General features: G+C 35.6%; 1 protein-coding gene across 7 annotated transcripts in view; it reads left to right on the forward strand.

Moving 5' to 3' along the window:
• LOC106061379 (atypical kinase COQ8B, mitochondrial-like) overlaps positions 1–20390 on the forward strand; it is a 58310-nt gene that overhangs the window by 24270 nt on the left and 13650 nt on the right. For 6 of the 7 annotated variants that reach the window (XM_056024594.1, XM_056024591.1, XM_056024593.1 and 3 more), the window contains exons 8-14: positions 5822–5950; positions 9254–9339; positions 11110–11250; positions 12162–12243; positions 12461–12554; positions 15189–15330; positions 15968–16075. In XM_056024594.1, the coding sequence (XP_055880569.1) occupies positions 5822–5950; positions 9254–9339; positions 11110–11250; positions 12162–12243; positions 12461–12554; positions 15189–15330; positions 15968–16075 (782 nt within the window). The remainder of the gene's footprint in view (positions 1–5821; positions 5951–9253; positions 9340–11109; positions 11251–12161; positions 12244–12460; positions 12555–15188; positions 15331–15967; positions 16076–20390) is intronic. The other variant, XM_056024595.1, reaches the window with a different exon arrangement.

Genomic DNA, 20390 nt, shown 5'->3' on the forward strand with positions numbered 1-20390 from the left:
CCTTCTAAGAGTCCTTGTATCTTTAAGCATTTCAACTTGCAAAAACTTCATGAGTTCCTTGCTTACATTACAAAGTAAGCACTAACTCAAAGACCAAGCTGATGATTACAAAACACACTCATGTGAATAAATTTTAAAATTTTACAATTCAGTCACAGCCATTTGGATAGTTATTACATGACAGCTTTCTTTGCTTTCATCTTCATCACTTACAAAAGTCCTGTTCATATTCTATGTGTCCCATAGTGTCATATTTCTAGTCATCAATTCATTTCCTAAAGTATTTATGCTGAATCAAGTAAGTTGAAGTCAAATTCCTTTAGTGTCTCAAGACACTAATGTTTTTTGATTGAATGTTGATTCTAGTCACTTGTTAAAAGGTTTGGGAAGATGAAGGCGCACAAGTAGCCTATATGAATGTCAGGGTTAAGTTAGTGTTTGTTGTGTGGCATTCCAGGAGTAATTGTCATTGTGAATGTTCTTTCCTGATTGTCATAATGAAATGCAACAAGTTTTTTTAATCAGTTTTGCCAAACTGGCAACTTGAAATCAATCATTTGACTGCATCTCTTTCAAATTGTATCTCTAAATTCAAACTGGCAACTTGAAATCAATCATTTGGCTGCATCTCTTTCACATTGTATCTCTCAATTCAAACTGGCAACTTGAAATCAGTCATTTGACTGCATCTCTTTCACATTGTATCTCTCAATTCAAACTGGCAACTTAAAATCCATCATTTGACTGCATCTCTTTGACATTGTCTCTCAATTCTTTTTCTCCTCCACATCTTTCCCTTACTGGAAGTACTTTTGTCATTTTATAAGCTCAGTGTCTGGTTATAGATTCACCAGAGTATGTTCACATTACCTCAACTTCTACAGGACTAAACACAAAATATAAACCTTATGTTGTTTGTTAAAATCTCTTAGAGTATATAGAGGATTGTAAATCACCAGAAGCATGTAGCTTAGTGTTGTTGAGAAATTGGCCATCAACTCTAAAGTGGAGATAAATGCCTACCATTGATTTGCCAAGCACTTGATCATTGAACAAGAGAAACATTTTTCATTAAACTTCAAGTGTAATAAAATAATCGAAAAAATTTTTGGTTCAATTCGGGTATCAAATTCGTAAAACTGTCATCTGTTAGAGCTTACGCATTTTCTGATTCGCCAGCGAGGAAGGCATACTTATGCGATTATTTATTGGTGTGTTCATTATATGGTTTTTAGACCGAAAGTTCTGATTTAGAACTCTTAATATCTAGTCTAGATCTACTTCTAGATCTAGAATTTAGTTGTAATCTATATTAAATTTACTTAAAAATATAAGCAATGCTTATCAACTTCATTAAAATTGAAGCAACTTTAAATTATCATTTATCACATAATTATGGTAATACCGCTGATTACTCCATGTTGGCTCTAGATCTAGATATAGTCTCCAGCCATATTTCTATTGTTACGAATCTCCCTATCCAGCCTCGCTGCAGATTGCACCAAACGACACCACCAACTTAAAGAACTTGACAACTCTGGGCTTGAAAATAACGTAATAGTTTAATGTCAATAAATAACAGCCAATACTGTACAATTGGCAGCACGTAACACAAGACTGTACAAATATCTCTCCGCCGTATCAATTCTTGCACTGGTCTCTCTGTCTCGTCTCGGACTTGTACTGAGCCGTAGTAACGAACTGTAGATCGGGAAGTTGTGACTCACTTGTCTCTGATACCTTCGCTCTTTATATAGGGTCCCTGCTGGCCTTCTAGAACCGGACAGAACGTCGCTCGACCATTCTGGGTGGTCAGATTTATTATTAATTTTTTACTTTGAAAAATTGTTTATGGTCAAACTAAAGTTTTCCCTGTGTGGCCAACAAGCCAGTCATTCTTTTCTCAGTGATATACAGCAACTGTTACAGTTCTAGGAAAATTGTTAGAGTCTTTTTTAGATCAGTTGTTCACCCACCCAGGTTCCATGAAGGATTGACTTGAATAGAGGTATTGTAAAAAAAGTTTTGCTGAAGAGTGTTGGACATACCTTGTCTTACTCTGATCAGTCACCATTTATTTGTTTGTGGAACATCTTGTTTGTGCAGAATTGGATTGAGGTGATCTCTGCTTCCCTGTAAGAGCAAATGCTTGTGTAAGATCAATGAAAGCAAGGTACATTCTTTGATTGTAACTGTTGGAGAGAAATAGCACATCATTTGGAGAAATCCAAGCTTCAAGTTTCTGTAGTGACTCTAGCCCCACATTCAGAAGGTGTTTTCCACAATTCCAAGCTTCAAGTTTCTGTCATGACTCTAGCCCCACATTCATAAGGTGTTTCCCACAATGCTAAGCTTCAAGTTTCTGTCATGACTCTAGCCCCACTTTCAGAAGGTGTTTGCCACAATTCCAAGCTTCAAGTTTCTGTCATGACTCTAGCCCCACATTCATAAGGTGTTTCCCACAATGCTAAGCTTCAAGTTTCTGTAGTCACTCTATCCCCACTTTTAGAAGGTGTTTCCCACAATGCCAAGAAAGAAAAGTTTGTGTAGTCACTCTAGCCCCACATTCAGAAGGTGTTTGCCACAATGCCAGGCTTCAAGTTTCTGTAGTCACTGTATCCCCACTTTCAGAAGGTGTTTGCCACAATGCCAAGCTTCAAGTTTCTGTAGTCACTGTATCCCCACTTTTAGAAGGTGTTTGCCACAATGCCAAGCTTCAAGTTTCTGTAGTGACTCTAGCCCCACTTTTAGAAGGTGTTTGCCACAATGCCAAGCTTCAAGTTTCTGTAGTCACTGTATCCCCACTTTCAGAAGGTGTTTGCCACAATGCCAAGCTTCAAGTTTCTGTAGTCACTTTATCCCCACTTTTAGAAGGTGTTTGCCACAATGCCAAGCTTCAAGTTTCTGTAGTCACTCTAGCCCCACTTTTAGAAGGTGTTTGCCACAATGCCAAGCTTCAAGTTTCTGTAGTCACTCTAGCCCCACTTTTAGAAGGTGTTTGCCACAATGCCAAGCTTCAAGTTTCTGTAGTGACTCTAGCCCCACTTTCAGAAGGTGTTTGCCACAATGCCAAGCTTCAAGTTTCTGTAGTGACTCTAGCCGAACTTTTAGAAGGTGTTTGCCACAATTCCAAGCTTCAAGTTTCTGTCATGACTCTAGCCCCACTTTTAGAAGGTGTTTGCCACAATGCCAAGCTTCAAGTTTCTGTCATGACTCTAGCCCCACTTTTAGAAGGTGTTTGCCACAATGCCAAGCTTCAAGTTTCTGTAGTGACTCTAGCCCCACTTTTAGAAGGTGTTTGCCACAATGCTAAGCTTCAAGTTTCTGTAGTGACTCTAGCCCCACTTTTAGAAGGTGTTTGCCACAATGCCAAGCTTCAAGTTTCTGTCATGACTCTAGCCCCACTTTTAGAAGGTGTTTGCCACAATGCCAAGCTTCAAGTTTCTGTAGTGACTCTAGCCCCACTTTTAGAAGGTGTTTGCCACAATGCCAAGCTTCAAGTTTCTGTCATGACTCTAGCCCCACTTTTAGAAGGTGTTTGCCACAATGCCAAGCTTCAAGTTTCTGTAGTGACTCTAGCCGAACTTTTAGAAGGTGTTTGCCACAATTCCAAGCTTCAAGTTTCTGTCATGACTCTAGCCCCACTTTTAGAAGGTGTTTGCCACAATGCCAAGCTTCAAGTTTCTGTCATGACTCTAGCCCCACTTTTAGAAGGTGTTTGCCACAATGCCAAGCTTCAAGTTTCTGTAGTGACTCTAGCCCCACTTTTAGAAGGTGTTTGCCACAATGCCAAGCTTCAAGTTTCTGTAGTGACTCTAGCCCCACTTTTAGAAGGTGTTTGCCACAATGCCAAGCTTCAAGTTTCTGTCATGACTCTAGCCCCACTTTTAGAAGGTGTTTGCCACAATGCCAAGCTTCAAGTTTCTGTAGTGACTCTAGCCCCACTTTTAGAAGGTGTTTGCCACAATGCCAAGCTTCAAGTTTCTGTAGTGACTCTAGCCCCACTTTTAGAAGGTGTTTGCCACAATGCCAAGCTTCAAGTTTCTGTCATGACTCTAGCCCCACTTTTAGAAGGTGTTTGCCACAATGCTAAGCTTCACGTTTCTGTAGTGATTCTAGCCCCACTTTTAGAAGGTGTTTGCCACAATTCCAAGCTTCAAGTTTCTGTAGTGACTCTAGCCCCACTTTTAGAAGGTGTTTCCCACAATGCCAAGAAAGAACAGTTTCCCATTAGTTGTTGCAGTTACCTCTGTTGCCTTTGTTGTTATTTAGAGTGACAATGCCATAAATCTCATGATGCAGCAACAAAATTGCCATAGCAGTTCATGCCAAGGTTAGATTAAGGTAGTCTTTGACTGTTTCAGAAGCTCTACAAGGGGCTTTATCAGTAGTCATCTAGTCTATGGCTTAATTTTCTTCTAGGTTGAGTTATTCATGCAAGATGAGTAAAGTGAAGTAAACTACCTTTCAGACCTTGTGATCTATTGGGTAGATAATGTAAAGGTCATCCGTTTCTTTGGCTGATGGTTAATGAAGGTGTCATGTGGCCAGTACAACCACCAACTGGCTTTACATACCCCAACTAAAGTTAGGTCCCTATTAGAGTTGTGTGGACTCTTGGGACATCCTAAAACATACCAGTCTTCACCAAGATTCAAACCTGAGCCCTCTCAGTTTGAAAGCCAAGTGCTTTACCATTCAGCCACCTGGCCCCCAAGATGAGCAGTTCTTCAATATTATTCAAGGCAGATGTAGTGACTGTTGTTTAAAGGTCAGAACCCATTTGTTTCATGTGTTCTTGATGATTTCACCAATGGAATATTTGAAATATGCCAAATTGTTTTGTTTAGATCCAAGCACCTTTTTCATTTCTTCATAAATGCCTCTAATGTTGAATGTTTGAGCTGCAAGCTCAGTTGAAAAATTTCATGCAGCTCAACCCAGTATTCATAGGCACAAAGCTGTTCTTTAGACTCCTTCAGTTTAGCCAGATTGCATTTAGTAGACTTTAGATGTACCTAGACCTTTCCCCCTTGGCTTTAAAGATAGATAATAGTATAGTTAAATGTACTTATCAAAATGTATAACTTTATACAGATAATAGTATAGCTAAATATACTTCTGAAATGTATAACTTTATACAGATAATAGTATAGCTAAATATACTTCTGAAAATGTATAACTTTATTGTATGTGTCACAATGTTTTTTTTTTTAGAGAGCTTTGTATTGTATTGACACGCAGATTCAGGGGTGCCTTTAAATTTATTGCAACTTACTGCTAGGATGCACTTAAAAATGCAGCTTTGAATCTAGTTGTCTTGAGTTTAAATCCTTCAAACTCAAATCAACAGATTAAATAATCCAAAATGAAAAGTCACAATAATAATTTGGTTGGCATAAAATTATGCAGTTCAACTGTAGCACAATAGAGATAGATCAATAATCTATTGTAGAAAAGTTATAATAATTTAATACTGAATACTTGTAACAATAGCTACTTTTTTTTTTCCAATCTTGGTATATTTATAAAATAGTTTATATGTCAGCTTACTGTTGTCCTTCCTGTTTTGTAGATTTTGTCCCTGGACAACATTTTGCTATATCATTGTGTGATTTGATAAGCCATTGAATGACTTCATTAAGCACTGTTTACTTAGATTGACAAGATCTGGATCAAAATTTGATTTTCTACATTATTGTGACATTATCAATTCATTTACTAATAGCATTTACTATTTCTTGTATCTCTCAAATTTTTGCTTGTACACTTTTGTTAACATGCTAGTATAAGAAACAACCTTACTTTGTTCCTCTTGTAGTCTCAACTCCAAAAAGTGTGATGGATTCCAGTATATTTCTAACTGAAGCTAATGCTGAGCGCATTGTCAATACTTTGTGTCGAGTTAGAGGTGCAGCTCTGAAACTGGGACAAATGTTGAGCATTCAAGGTAGGCACATCTCTAGTGAGGAAGTTAATTCCTTCTCATGCAGAGCAATAGAGTTTAGAATTCACTTTTTGAAATACATTGTGAATGTGAAGGCTTAGTAAAATGGTCCAGTCATGAGAAAGAACTGACTAATTTAAGTGTTAATTGTACATTTAAAAACAAAGTAATAGTTTTCTATTTTTTGGTGTCTGTTCCTAAGTGTGATTTGATTCATGGCTGTTGTTACTTAAAATAAAGAGATTAGGTTCAACATATAGATCTAAGATGGTACACTTACATTTGTATTTTCTATGTCAAGTCCAATCTTCACCTTTACAAGTCAATTACTTTCAGGACATAAATAGGCTAGATGTACTTTTCAGGACATAAATAGGCTAGATCTACTTTTCAGGACATAAATAGGCTAGATGTACTTTTCAGGACATAAATAGGCTAGATCTACTTTTCAGGACATAAATAGGCTAGATGTACTTTTCAGGACATATAAAAAACACTCTTATAGCAGAAGAAATTACCTTACCTAACTCAAAAAATATAGAATCAACATTTTGTAAAATGTATACCACCTCAACATCCCTAATAATAGGCAGCATTTACAGACCACCAAATTCTAGTTTAGAATACATGCAGGAACTATGTAATCAGATTACTACACTTAAAGAGACAAATAAAAATGCAGTTTTTTGGATTATGGGTGATTTCAACCTACCTGATATAAATTGGAAAACACTAACCATAGATAAACACCAAAACCTTAAGGACATTAATGAGCTTTTCATAGAAACTTTACACAACCTAAGTTTAGATCAAATCATTAAAAAGCCAACTAGATTAAACAACACATTAGATCTCTTCTTAACTAACAGACCTGGATTAGTAGTTGATTATGATATTATCCCTGGTCTATCAGACCATGAGATCATAAAAATACACAGTCAGATAAAAGCAGTAGCCAATACAAAACCCAAAAGAAAAATCTTACTCTGGAATAAATGTAACCTAACACAACTACACCAAGCTGCATTAAACTTTCAACAAACATTCTTATTAGAAAAAGACATTAACCAACCAGTCGATGACCTCTGGAATTTCATTAAAAACCATCTTAAAAGCATTATAGAAAATCATATACCAACTAAATACACATCAAACAAAATAAATAAATGCTGGTTTAATAATAGACTAAAGAAGCTTTGTAAACAGAAGGAAAACCTATATAGAAAATTTAAAGAAACTAATGCAGAAAGAGTTTACAAAAAGTATATAAAAATTAAACACTTAACCCAAAAAGTAAGCAGACAGCTGCAGAGTGAATACATAAACAATGTAATATCTAAAGATAACAACAAAAACCTATGGTCATACATTAAGTCTAAGAAAATGGAAACAACCGGCATAGCGCCATTAAAAGATGAACATAACATAATGATAATGAAACTAAAGCAAACATCCTAAACAAATACTTTGCATCAGCATTCTCAGCCCCAGGAGACAAAGACATATTACTGAATTTGAACCAAGTAGACAACATAGAAGATATAGTAGTACAAGAAAATGGAATTCAAAAACTATTAGCCAACACCAAACCAAATAAAGATTCTGGACCTGATGATATTCCAGCTAGATTACTCAAAGAACTAAGCAATGAGCTAGCCCCAGTGTTCAAAATACTCTTTCAGGCTTCACTTAACCAGGGCAGAGTACCAAAGGACTGGAAAGAAGCTAATGTCACCCCCCTATTTAAAAAAGGAGAAAAATCTGACCCAGGAAACTACAGACCAGTATCACTTACCAGCATCACATGTAAAATCCTAGAACACATAATATGTAGCAACATCATAAACCACTTAGACAAACATAATGTCCTCACACCATACCAACATGGCTTTAGGAAATATAGATCATGGGAAACAACTAATAGGACTAATTGATGATTTTTCAAAAGGTTTAGATAATAGTGAACAAATAGATGCTATCTTACTAGATTTTTCTAAGGCTTTTGACAAAGTTCACCACCATAGTTTGCTTAAAGAAATAAAATTAAAATATTTCGGCATAAATGGTCCACTGCATCAGTGGATTAAAGATTTTCTGATAGGGAGAGAACAAACTGTAATAATAAATGGCTCTAAATCAACACCGATAACAGTAAACTCAGGTGTACCTCAAGGAACAGTCTTGGGTCCACTACTATTTTTAATTGACATAAATGATTTACCAAATTGCATTACTTCAGGAACAAAAGTCAGATTATTTGCAGACGATTGCATAATATATAGAACAATAAAAACAACACAAGACACAGATATTTTACAAAGAGAATTAGATGAATTACAGAAATGGGAATCAAATTGGAGCATGTCTTTCCACCCAGAAAAATGTCAGTTGTTAAGAGTAACAAAAAAACTAAAACAAATTAATTCCACTTATCTTATTCATGGCAAACCAGTAACACAGACTAAAAACGCAAAATACATAGGTGTTATAATAAATGAAAAACTGTCATGGAATCCACATATTGATGAAACTACAAAAAAATCAAACAAAGCATTAAGATTTATTAAAAGAAATTTCTATAAATCAAATAAGAACATAAAACTAAAATGTTATTTAACCTTGGTTAGGCCAATAATAGAATATGCATCCTCCGTTTGGGACCCCTCAACTCAAGAAAACATTAAGAAACTAGAACAGACACAGTGCGATTCATAACAAACGAATATTCACATTTGACTAGAGTAACACCTTTAGTAAAATCACTAAATTTAGAAAGCCTTCTGGAGAGAAGGCTCAAAAGTAAAGTAGCAATCATACATAAAACACTGAACCATAATCTTCAAATACAAAAACAAAATTTAATAAAATACTCTGAAAGACACAAAGATAAAGGCACATTCCTCGTCCCATATGCTAGGACAAATTTGTACAAATACTCCTTCTTCCCTAGTGCTATTAAAGCATGGAATGGGTTGCCTGAGCTAGCCAGGAAAACCAGTGACTTGGCAGAATTTAAGTCATTGGTTAATATGCATGACTAAATGCATGACGCGTAGGACGTAATCATCTTCTTTTTTGAAGTAACGTCTGTATTATATAAGATAAGATAAGACATAAATAGGCTAGATCTACTTTTCAGGACATAAATAGGCTAGATCTACTTTTCAGGACATAAATAGGCTAGATGTACTTTTCAGGACATAAATAGGTTAGATCTACTTTTCAGGACATAAATAGGCTAGATCTACTTTTCAGGACATAAATAGGCTAGATCTACTTTGCCTTGATCTTTTTTCTGAATTGCAGATAATTCTTTCATCAATCCCCAACTCCAGTCTATATTTGAAAGAGTTAGACAGAGTGCAGACTTTATGCCAGCATGGCAAATGAAGGTCAGAAATTGTCATTGTTTGTAATTGTTAATCTTTTTTTCAATAAGCAATCAGGTGAAGTTCTAATGAGAGTGGATTGCCATATGAAGTTATACAAGGTCCATTTTCTTTCATTTTATATGGATATTAATTAGATTTTCTCAAAAAATGTTTGTTTAACTATGTATAAACATTTTGAAGTAAAAATTGTTTTAGCCACTGTTGTGCTTGTTGAAATGTTAAAAACTAAAAGCACTAATGAAACATTGATTTCACTATCCTTTCGACCTCTCTTCATTATGCTCAATAGAGTTATTTTGATGCTATTCAGATTGTGACTTTGTGTTTAAAGTCATGAAACAGACAAGTCTAAGACTGTGTCTACTTCAATGTGTATCCTTACATACCTGCCTGTTACATTGAGAGACTACAGTCTAGTGTTCACTGTGTCTACTTCAGTGTGTATCCTTACATACCTGCCTGTTACATTGAGAGACTACAGTCTAGTGTTCACTGTGTCTACTTCAATGTGTATCCTTACATACCTTCCTGTTACATTGAGAGACTACAGTCTAGTGTTCACTGTGTCTACTTCAATGTGTGTCCTTACATACCTGCCTGTTACATTGAGAGACTACAGTCTAGTGTTCACTGTGTCTACTTCAATGTGTATCCTTACATACCTGCCTGTTACATTGAGAGACTACAGTCTAGTGTTCACTGTGTCTACTTCAATGTGTATCCTTACATACCTGCCTGTTACATTGAGAGACTACAGTCTAGTGTTCACTGTGTCTACTTCAGTGTGTATCCTTACATACCTGCCTGTTACATTGAGAGACTACAGTCTAGTGTTCACTGTGTCTACTTCAATGTGTATCCTTACATACCTGCCTGTTATAACTTAAATGAGAGACTACAGTACACATAATGGTCTCTTTCTTTGGGGGTTCATGCTCATTTAACTGAATACACTTTTGGTCTAAGTTTTTTGTTGAATGTAGGAGTATAACTGACCTCCATGGACTGCCTGTGAGTTTGTACAAACTCATCTCCTCACCTTGCTCATTTTTCTTTCTTTTGTTGAATGTTTTTATTGGAACAAAACAAAAGATAGAGCAATCTGATAAAAAGTACATGCATATCTAACTCTTCTTTTTTTTTGGATTAGAAAACATTAACTAAAACTTTGGGTGACAACTGGAGGGAGAAACTGTTAGAGCAATCTTATAAAAAGTACATGCATATCTAACTCTTCTTTTTTTTTGGATTAGAAAACATTAACTAAAACTTTGGGTGACAACTGGAGGGAGAAACTGTTAGAGCAATCTTATAAAAAGTACATGCATATCTAACTCTTCTTTTTTTTTGGATTAGAAAACATTAACTAAAACTTTGGGTGACAACTGGAGGGAGAAACTGTTAGAGCAATCTTATAAAAAGTACATGCATATCTAACTCTTCTTTTTTTTTTGGATTAGAAAACATTAACTAAAACTTTGGGTGACAACTGGAGGGAGAAACTGTTAGAGCAATCTTATAAAAAGTACATGCATATCTAACTCTTCTTTTTTTTTGGATTAGAAAACATTAACTAAAACTTTGGGTGACAACTGGAGGGAGAAACTGTTAGAGCAATCTTATAAAAAGTACATGCATATCTAACTCTTCTTTTTTTTTTGGATTAGAAAACATTAACTAAAACTTTGGGTGACAACTGGAGGGAGAAACTGTTAGAGCAATCTTATAAAAAGTACATGCATATCTAACTCTTCTTTTTTTTTGGATTAGAAAACATTAACTAAAACTTTGGGTGACAACTGGAGGGAGAAACTGTTAGAGTTTGATGAAAAACCTTTTGCTGCTGCTTCCATAGGTCAGGTTCATAGAGGAAAATTACTGGATGGCAGGGAGGTAGCTATGAAAATTCAGGTGTGTCAAAGTATTTTATTTTCCATCATCTTTACTATTAGAAACTACAAGGTTTGTCATATCTGTACTATTATTGCTGAATGAACAAGTGAATGGTAGCACTAAACTAAGAAAACTGAGAAGTGAATGGTAGCACTAAACTAAGAAAACAGAATAGAATGGTAGCACTAAACTAAGAAATCTAAGATGTGAATAGTAGCACTAAACTTAGAAATCTGAGATGAAATAGTTGCACTAAACTAAGATGTGAATGCTAGTACTATGCCTGTAAGTTTTCATCATTCTCTGGCTATAATTCAAGAAACACAAATGGAAAAATGTTTTGAGTGCTGGGACAAGTCCCAAAACGCCCGTGGAGTCTGGGAGCGCATGAGGCGCCCTGACCGCACTTCCCCATGTCCAGGCCTGAGCAAGCTATTATAGCACAGTGCAGGACTGGCCACTGTCCTGTTGGCTCATATTTCTCACGGCTATGGCCAAATTTTGATTCACGGTGCCCTCGCTGCAGGGAAGAAGAGGAAACTGTTGCTCTTGTTGTTGCAAGAGAGGATTTGAGCCTCTCTAGCCCTCACTCAAAAATGGAGTTTGATGATGATGATGATGAGTACTATGCCAGTTGCACATTTCTTATTCCATATGCTAGGACAACCTTGTACTAGTGCTCTTTCTTCCCTAGTGCCTTTAGAGCATGAAATGGTTTACCTGAATCAGCCAATGACTTAGCAGAGTTTAAGTCTTAATTAATGTGCACAACTAGATAACAGATGGGTGTAATAATGGCTGTAATTGATAAGATAAAAGACAACTCTGAAAGAGTATAGCTTTAAGCTAACAATACATTCTAATATTTCTTTGGCTATTTGTATGTTACATTTTGTTTAGTCTCATTTTTATTTTCAATGTGTCTTTAGTATCCAGGTGTTGGAGACAGTATTGATTCAGATATAAATAACCTGATGGCTGTTATGAAGGTCTGGAAAATTTTACCCGAAGGTAAAACATTATGTTTAACTATCTTCTTGTGTTTAGAAAAACTAGGACTCTGTTGAATTTAGCCTATATTGTAAGGACATGCTAACTAGGTAGCAGCTCAATTAGATGAAAAGCAAATAAATGAAAGAGAAAATAAAGAGAAACCATGTATAACCAGCCATTAAATCCACTCTTCTGGAATGATCATGATAAGGAAACAACTCTTTGTGTCCTTTAGGTCTCTATGTTGATGCTGTAGTAGCTTCAGCTAGAAGAGAACTTTCTTGGGAAGTGGATTACATTAGAGAAGCTGAATGCTGTAAGAGATTTAGGTAAGACATCTGTACAATAGCATTAGAGAAACTGAATGCTGTAGTCTGTACACTTACATTAGAGAAACTTAATGCTGTAGGTTATATAGGTAATACATATGTACACTTACATTAGAGAAGCTGAATGCTGTAGGTTATATAGGTAATACATATGTACACTTACATTAGAGAAGCTGAATGCTGTAGGTTATATAGGTAATACATATGTACACTTACATTAGAAAAGCTGAATGCTGTAGGATATTTAGGTAAGACATCTGTACACTTACATTAGAGAAGCTGAATGCTGTAGGTTATATAGGTAATACATATGTACACTTACATTAGAGAAGCTGAATGCTGTAGGATATTTAGGTAAGACATCTGTACACTTACATTAGAGAAGCTGAATGCTGTAGGATATTTAGGTAATACATCTGGAGATAGATTGATGTGTAACTTGTGCACTTGTAGATTGATGTGTAACATTTGCAGTTGTAGATTGATGTGCAACATTTGCACTCGTAGATTGATGTGCAACATTTGCACTCATAGATTGATGTGTAATATTTGCAATCGTAGATTGATGTGTAGCATTTGCAATTGTAGATTGATGTGTCCTAGATGCAAGATTTTTACACAGAATTATGTCTCCATTTTACGATATACTAACTACTAATGACTTTAGGGACTATGATACTAACTACTAATGACTTTTGGGACTATGATACTAACTACTAATGGCTTTAGGGACTATGATACTAACTACAAATGACTTTAGGGACTATGATACTAACTACTAATGACTTAAAGAACTATGATACTAACTACTAATGACTTTAGGGACTTTGATACTAACTACTAATGACTTTAGGGACTATGATAGTAACTACTAATGACTTTAGGGACTTTGATGCGTATTGTTTGTCTAGCCTTTAAGAATTTTTTACAAAGCTTGTATCAAATCACTCTGTCTGCCTGGTAAAAAGTTTGAAAGCATTATTTCTCCCACACCCATTCTTGGATCAAGTTGAAATTTTGCACAATTATTCCTTGGCAAAAACAATACATGAAGCAATTAAAAAAATTAACCAAGTAGTTAATTAATTAATTAATAATTTTTTTGATACAACAATGGAATTTTAATTTCAGAGAAAGAAAAGCTAAATATTGAGAGTTTTGTCCCCTTAGATAATTGTACACTTTATTTCTCCCACACCCATTCTTGCATCAAGTTAAAACTTTAATAATTATTTATTGTACCTAACAAAACATAATCAATTAAATAATTAACCAATTAGACCAGTGATGCCCAACCTTATTCGCCCAGCGGGCCATTTTCATTTCCGACACTCGTGTCGCGGGCCACATCGTCGAATAGATGAAAAAAATGAAATAGAGAATAATTCTATTTGAAATAGTTTTATTAGAAACCTGTAGCACTACTAGGCCAACTTACACACGTAGGGCGATTACCTAAGATCGGTCTCATCCGTTTTATTACTGAAAGGTTTGTCTACTCAATGAAGTGCTAGTAAACATTCTGATCGTCCTTCAAACTTCATTTCGGAAATTTGAAAAGTTTGGTCAGGCAACACGGCGAAATAAATGAACTGTCTGCATCATTCTAAATTTTTCAAACAAGGATGTCTGGCTTTGTAAGTCAATCAATTTCAGTTGCAGAGCTATCGGAGTAATTCTCAGTGGCAATAGAAAATATTCAAAATCTGCTGCTCTGTCATATAGTTTTGCAATGCGTTAACTGCTTTTTTACCCAGGACTAATTCTTTCACCCCTGCTAGAAAGCAATTTTTTACGCATCATGTCTCATACTTTGAGCAACTCTTTAACTTGTCCTTACCGTGGACTCATTTCTTTTTTCTCGTCAGTCACTTTACTCATTCAACTAGGCGCAGCTTAGCGATCTTTTTCTTGGCGGTTAAAACCAACAATGCTGACATATTTTTTTTTTATGTTTTGATTTGCTTATGACTTTTTGTTATAAGTTTTAAAAACAGCAACATTTCTGAATCTTGTTGGCATATGTTCTACAAAAGCAAAGATGTCTTCACTTTTTTCCGAAGTTTCTACATTTACATTCTAGTTTTCGTTCCTATGGCTCTCTCATTTCATTAACGCTCAAATATTAAATGGTACTAACCATTCTCTTTGATATCAAAAGAACTTTACCAAAAAATGATGCAGAATTGATGCCCTGTGTTACACACAACATATTACACGACTAGCTCAGCAGCGGAATTATTCAAGAACCTTAAACAACTGTCAACACTTGTCACCAAAAAATAAACGTCGTGTTCATTAAAAAAAAAAATAATAATATGACTTTAGAATGCCGTGGATTAGAATGAAATCCACCAAAGAAAAAGTAAGAGTCCTAACGTAGGAAAAATACATTTTCAACCTTTTTAAACATTTTCTTCACTTTGTGCCGAGGTTTAGGCGGGCCGGATGGAAACACGTCGCGGGCCGGATCTGGCCCGCGGGCCGTAGTTTGGGCATCGCTGAATTAGACAATTAATTATTAATAATTAGTTATTTTGTTTTGATATAAAAAATGTTTTCCAATATTGATATATATAGTTGTAAATGTCCAGTTCTTCTCCTTAGAAAAGCTTTCTTTTTCTCTCTTTCCAGGAACTTATTGAAAGATGACCCATTTTTGTATGTTCCAGAAGTTGTTGATGAACTGAGTGACAAGTTTGTTTTGACTACAGAATTAATTGAAGGATTTCCTGTTGATCAATGTTTTGACTTAGATCAAGAGATTAGAAATAAGGTATTAGCCTCACTTGAAAACCATCAAATTTTATAGTATTTTATTCTTAGTTTTTTTACAATTCCCCATGTTATGTTCATAATATAAACAAAAGGACAGAAACAAAAGCCTGGGTAGACATGGTTCTAAAAAATGACTTAACAATTTTCCTAGGGGAAAAGATTTACTAGCTTATTGTCTAGACAATCTTATACTTAGCCTTTTGACTACGCTTCCTGCTTGTGTTAAGAGAATTGAAACTGACAGAAACATGGCTATGTTATTTTGGAATATGTGGCTAGTATTACACAGTTAAGTGTGTAAAAAGGCAAAACCACTCCTGTTGACAGGACTTACTGACATTGTGGCCTGTTCACCCCTGTACCTTAGAAATGTTGGGGAAGTAAATGGTCACGATCCCCTCGCTAGTCGGCCATAGAAACAGATGAGCTTTACATTATCTAAAAGGGGTATCTTTACTTTATTGATATATACATAGTGCAGTTTATGGGTACAGGCTCCACAGAGAGGACACCCAACAAACTGGAGTTTCCAGCAGTTAAAAAGGAAAGTTGAAGAAGTGTTGTTGTATTTTTGAATTCAAACCCTATTAAGGCTTGAAACATCCAAACCAATTTGTTACAACTTTCTTTTCTAGATAGCAAATGCAATACTGAAACTTTGTTTGACAGAACTTTTTGAATGGAGATTTATGCAGACAGATCCTAATTGGTCCAATTTTTTTTATAGTCCTCAGAATGATAAGGTATAGTTGTTTTTTTGTTACAATGCTCTTTATGTTTCTTGTATTTTGTTTCCATTTGTTGCCATTGATTTTTTGTACCACTTTTACTCCAATCATCAAATTTTGCATACAAGTTCCTGCTCAATGACAACACAGGAATCTGTAACAACAAATCAAACAATTAGTTGTAATTAATTAATTTTGTTTTAGAATATGTAGAAAAATTTACTAAACCTTGTGCAGAGAATTAAGCAATAGGAATTAAAAGATAGCAAGAGTCAAATCAAATAATTAAATGTTAATGCAAAGATTTTATTAAAGACTGTATGGTAATGTAAATATTTTATTTAAGAATGTATGGTCATTGGCTCCCTCATTGGCCTGCAATGTCCCAACCTGTTGGCAGTGGAGAACCACAGCTTGCCATGTCACATGTCTGTATGACATGGCTACAAGCTATTTGTTTCCACTGCCAACAGATTGTGATATTGTAGGTCAGCGTTGAGACCTTGCTCACTTTAGTGGCCAGAAATTATAGTCAAAGTTAAAAATATTTCTTTAAACTACTTTAAAGTAGAAAATAATAATTTTTTTTAAGTGTGGGTTGGAATTTCACTTATACTCATACTAAATAACTCGCAAAGCTTTTTTTTTTTAAATGAAAGTTCAGATGGTTTTTCAAATTTGAGTTACCGGCATGGACCTCTTTAAATTCTACGTAAAAAGTTGTAATAGTAAACATTTAACTATTTTTTATTTAGATGCTTAGAAACATTATAAATTAGACATTAAGTTCTTCACCTCTAAAAACAATGGGATTATGTGAGATTTGAATGCTAAAAGCAGATCTAGATCTAACCAATCACATCGCTTCATTCTTACAGTGACTGCTAGGCATTGTCTTTAGGCTTTGATAGATATTGGTACAGTTATATAGAGGAAAAAAAAACATGTAGCATTTTCATCAACATATCCCATGCCCAAAAATGTTAATAGACTGTGTGTTTGGTTTTAACAAACAGTCAGTGTCTGCCTGGTCACGACATGTGTTACGCAATAGTGTTTGTTGTACCATTATGTTGAGTGGTCAGGATCTCACCTAGACACACGGACATGGTTAATAAAATATGTAGATCTATCCTTATGCTAGTTACATAGGTCAAATGTTTCTTAGTAAGTTTTTTTTCTTTGCTTACTAGATGAGATCTACATCTAACTGCATAGACTTTGATCTATTTCTTTGACGAGATTTTAAATTTTATTGTAAGGTTTTCCATTTTACAATAAGTCAATAGAATTTTTTTTTAATATGAAGGTAGGTAGCCACTTTTCTGACGTTTTTAGTTGAAAGGGTAAAAAACAAACTTACGTAAATAAATAAATAAAAATAAATAAATATATCTATATCTATCTATCTATCTATCTATCTATCTATATATATATATATATATATATATATCATCTTCCTTACCTTAGATGTATGGTGCCTAAGCGAATAATTGTAGTCTCTATTACTTATATAGATCTAATCCGAGGATAACAATAACTAACTCTTGGGGGGGGAGGGGGGGGGAAAATCAATTATTAATTGTTATTGAAAATAAAATAAGAATAATATGGGTATATTCATTATCTGTGAAATAATACACGTTTTAGTGTCCGGAAATTATAGAATTTTTTTTGTTTAAACACTTCATTAAAGCACACTAAAAAGTAGACAATTTAAACAAAAAAAGCATTGAGAATGAATTTCACTTGAACTAAACAGTGAACTCACACTAAACAGTAGACAAGCATTGAGTATGAATTGAGTATGAATTTCACTTGAACTTACACTAAACAGTAGACAAGCATTGAGTATCAATTTCACTTGAACTCACACTAAACAGTAGACAAGTATTGAGTATGAATTTCACTTGAACTCACACTAAGCACACCCAATGCTTTGTTTTTTATCGACCCCTGTAAGGGGAAAAAGCCATTATTAGGTTTGTGCAAAATGTCTGTCTGTCACACTCAGATCTCGAAAACTCTCGAAGGTGTTTTTTCTGGTCAACTAGCTGCTAAAATTAAAAGAAAACATTTATGTTTGTTTATAAAGGCTAAGAATGCACTTTGTATGCAAATATCAGCACATTTTTTAAAATAGACTTTTTATGCAGCCACTTTCTTGCAGTAGCGTGACAAGCATCTGCAAGCCATGGTGCAATCAGTTCCCTCAAATAAAAAAAAAAATCAGATTTTATTTATTTTTTGTTTAATGCCCCCATTAGAATAAAAGAGGCTTATTTTGTGCGTTTTGTCGGTCTGTCGTCACATTTAAATAAAAAAACAACAACTCTATAAGCTATTGAAAATGTGATTTACCCTTGAAAGTTCCTCCTGTAACATCTCAATAGTTTCAAGTATCAATAATTGATTGTTCGGAAGTTTTTGTGCAAAACTAATCATTGCCAACAAATGTTTGTTTGCTCTTCTAGCCTATATTACGTTTAATTTCCATGCTTAAACGTTGCAAAAACACATTATCAATAATATGTTGTTCCATTTTTTTATGTAAATAGCATTTAAATACTAAATCAAAATCTCTATACTGACTGTAAAATTAACTGTAAAAATGTTCCAGAATTTGTTTTATAAAAAATGAATTATGTCAAATGATTGTTTAAAATTGCATAATTGACTAATATTACACTTATATTCTTTGACAATACGTTACTATAGTTTAATTATCGATATCAAATTGTTCCGTATTTTCATCTTCAAACAAATTTTTAAAATATCGACAATAGGTTGTTAAGGATTTTTAAAAATGAAAGTAATTTACTAGAAATGATTATTGAAAATCATTTTTTAGACTTATTTTACATTTAATTTTCTTGCTGAAACATAACAAAGTTTTTTAATCAATAAAGAATGTTCCAGATTTTGTTTTGAAAAGAAATCAACCTAAATTACTTACATTTTCATACAAATCGTCGTGAAAAAATTTCCGAATTTTATATGAAAAATCTGGTCCCGAGACATGACGTTAAACTGCGCTCCTCTTTCCTTAGCACTTATGGAGCTCAAAAGTGCCCTACTTCTTTTCTATCATTGTGTCTGCCTCCTCTTTTCCTAAGTCTGCCTTCATTGATCATCACACTGTCTCCTTAACTTTAAATTCTCACTACGTCCTAGACCAGTCCATTTGCCGTGGACTGCGACGGGTACGGGGCGATAAAGAGATCCTGGTGTTTGAGTGGTGGCTATCTGAGGATAAACCACCACAACACAATACTTTGGCTCCAAGTTCCCCTAGACCTGAGGCCCAGATGGCCCGCTCTGGGTCAACCGGCTGGAGGGCGGTGGCTGGAGGGTCAATCAGGGAGCTGCTGTATCAGACACATGTCCGATGCAGCAGCTGACTGAGTATAGCACCTGTGTAGCCCTGGCGGGCTCATTCTGGACTTCCGAATGGCCTGTCCCCTTGTTGGACTCGATGGCGGGTGGTGAGCACAGGTGCCGAACTAACAAGAATATATATGGACAAAAAAAACCCCAATAAACTACTTGCCCCAGATTTAAGTCTGGGCAAGAGACGCCATATTGAGGCAAAAAAGGAGGAGGCCACAAAAAGCTGTACTACCTGGCCATCATTTTTGGTGGTCAAGTGCACAGAGGACAGGAAAAGCCTGACAAAGCTGAGCCCTTTTCTTATCTATAAGGGACGCAAGTCAGTAGTGGGAGGCAGGATACTTACGAGTTCCAGTGAGGCCCTACATACCTAACCCCATGAGGTGCTTCAAGTGCCAGGGTTATGGACACTGCGCGGCAGTCCGCAAGAGGAACACTGTGGAACACTGTGTGTGCCAGATGTGCTGGAGAGGGTCATGAGGACAAGGGATGCACAGCCCAGTTCAAATGCCCAAACTGTCACGCTGGCCTATCAGCCTACTCCAAGGACTGCCCTGTGTGGAAACAGAAGGTTGCCGTGCAAGAGTACAAGGCAAGAAATGGATGTACCTTCAGCCAGGCGAAATTGGCTGTATTGGCCCTACCCAAGGGCCGATTTGGCTTGACAAAGACCTACGCCCAGGCTGTTGCTAAGATAGGAAGATCCATAGCCACACAAATGGACACATTGACCCCACCACCCCCTCCTCCTCCTCCAACTCAGAAGAAAACACCGCCAAAGAACACACCTCTGAAGAAACAAGAAAGCCCTGTTGTTATGCTAAAGAACAGGTTCTCTGTGCTCGCTGATGAGAGCATGGAGACTGAGCAGCATGTCAAAACCAACACTCCGGGAGAACCAGGAGTGTCTGATACAGGTTCTCCTCAGAGAACCCAGCCA

This window comes from Biomphalaria glabrata, chromosome 3 (assembly GCF_947242115.1).
Source record: "Biomphalaria glabrata chromosome 3, xgBioGlab47.1, whole genome shotgun sequence".
Taxonomy (NCBI): Eukaryota; Metazoa; Mollusca; class Gastropoda; family Planorbidae; genus Biomphalaria; species Biomphalaria glabrata.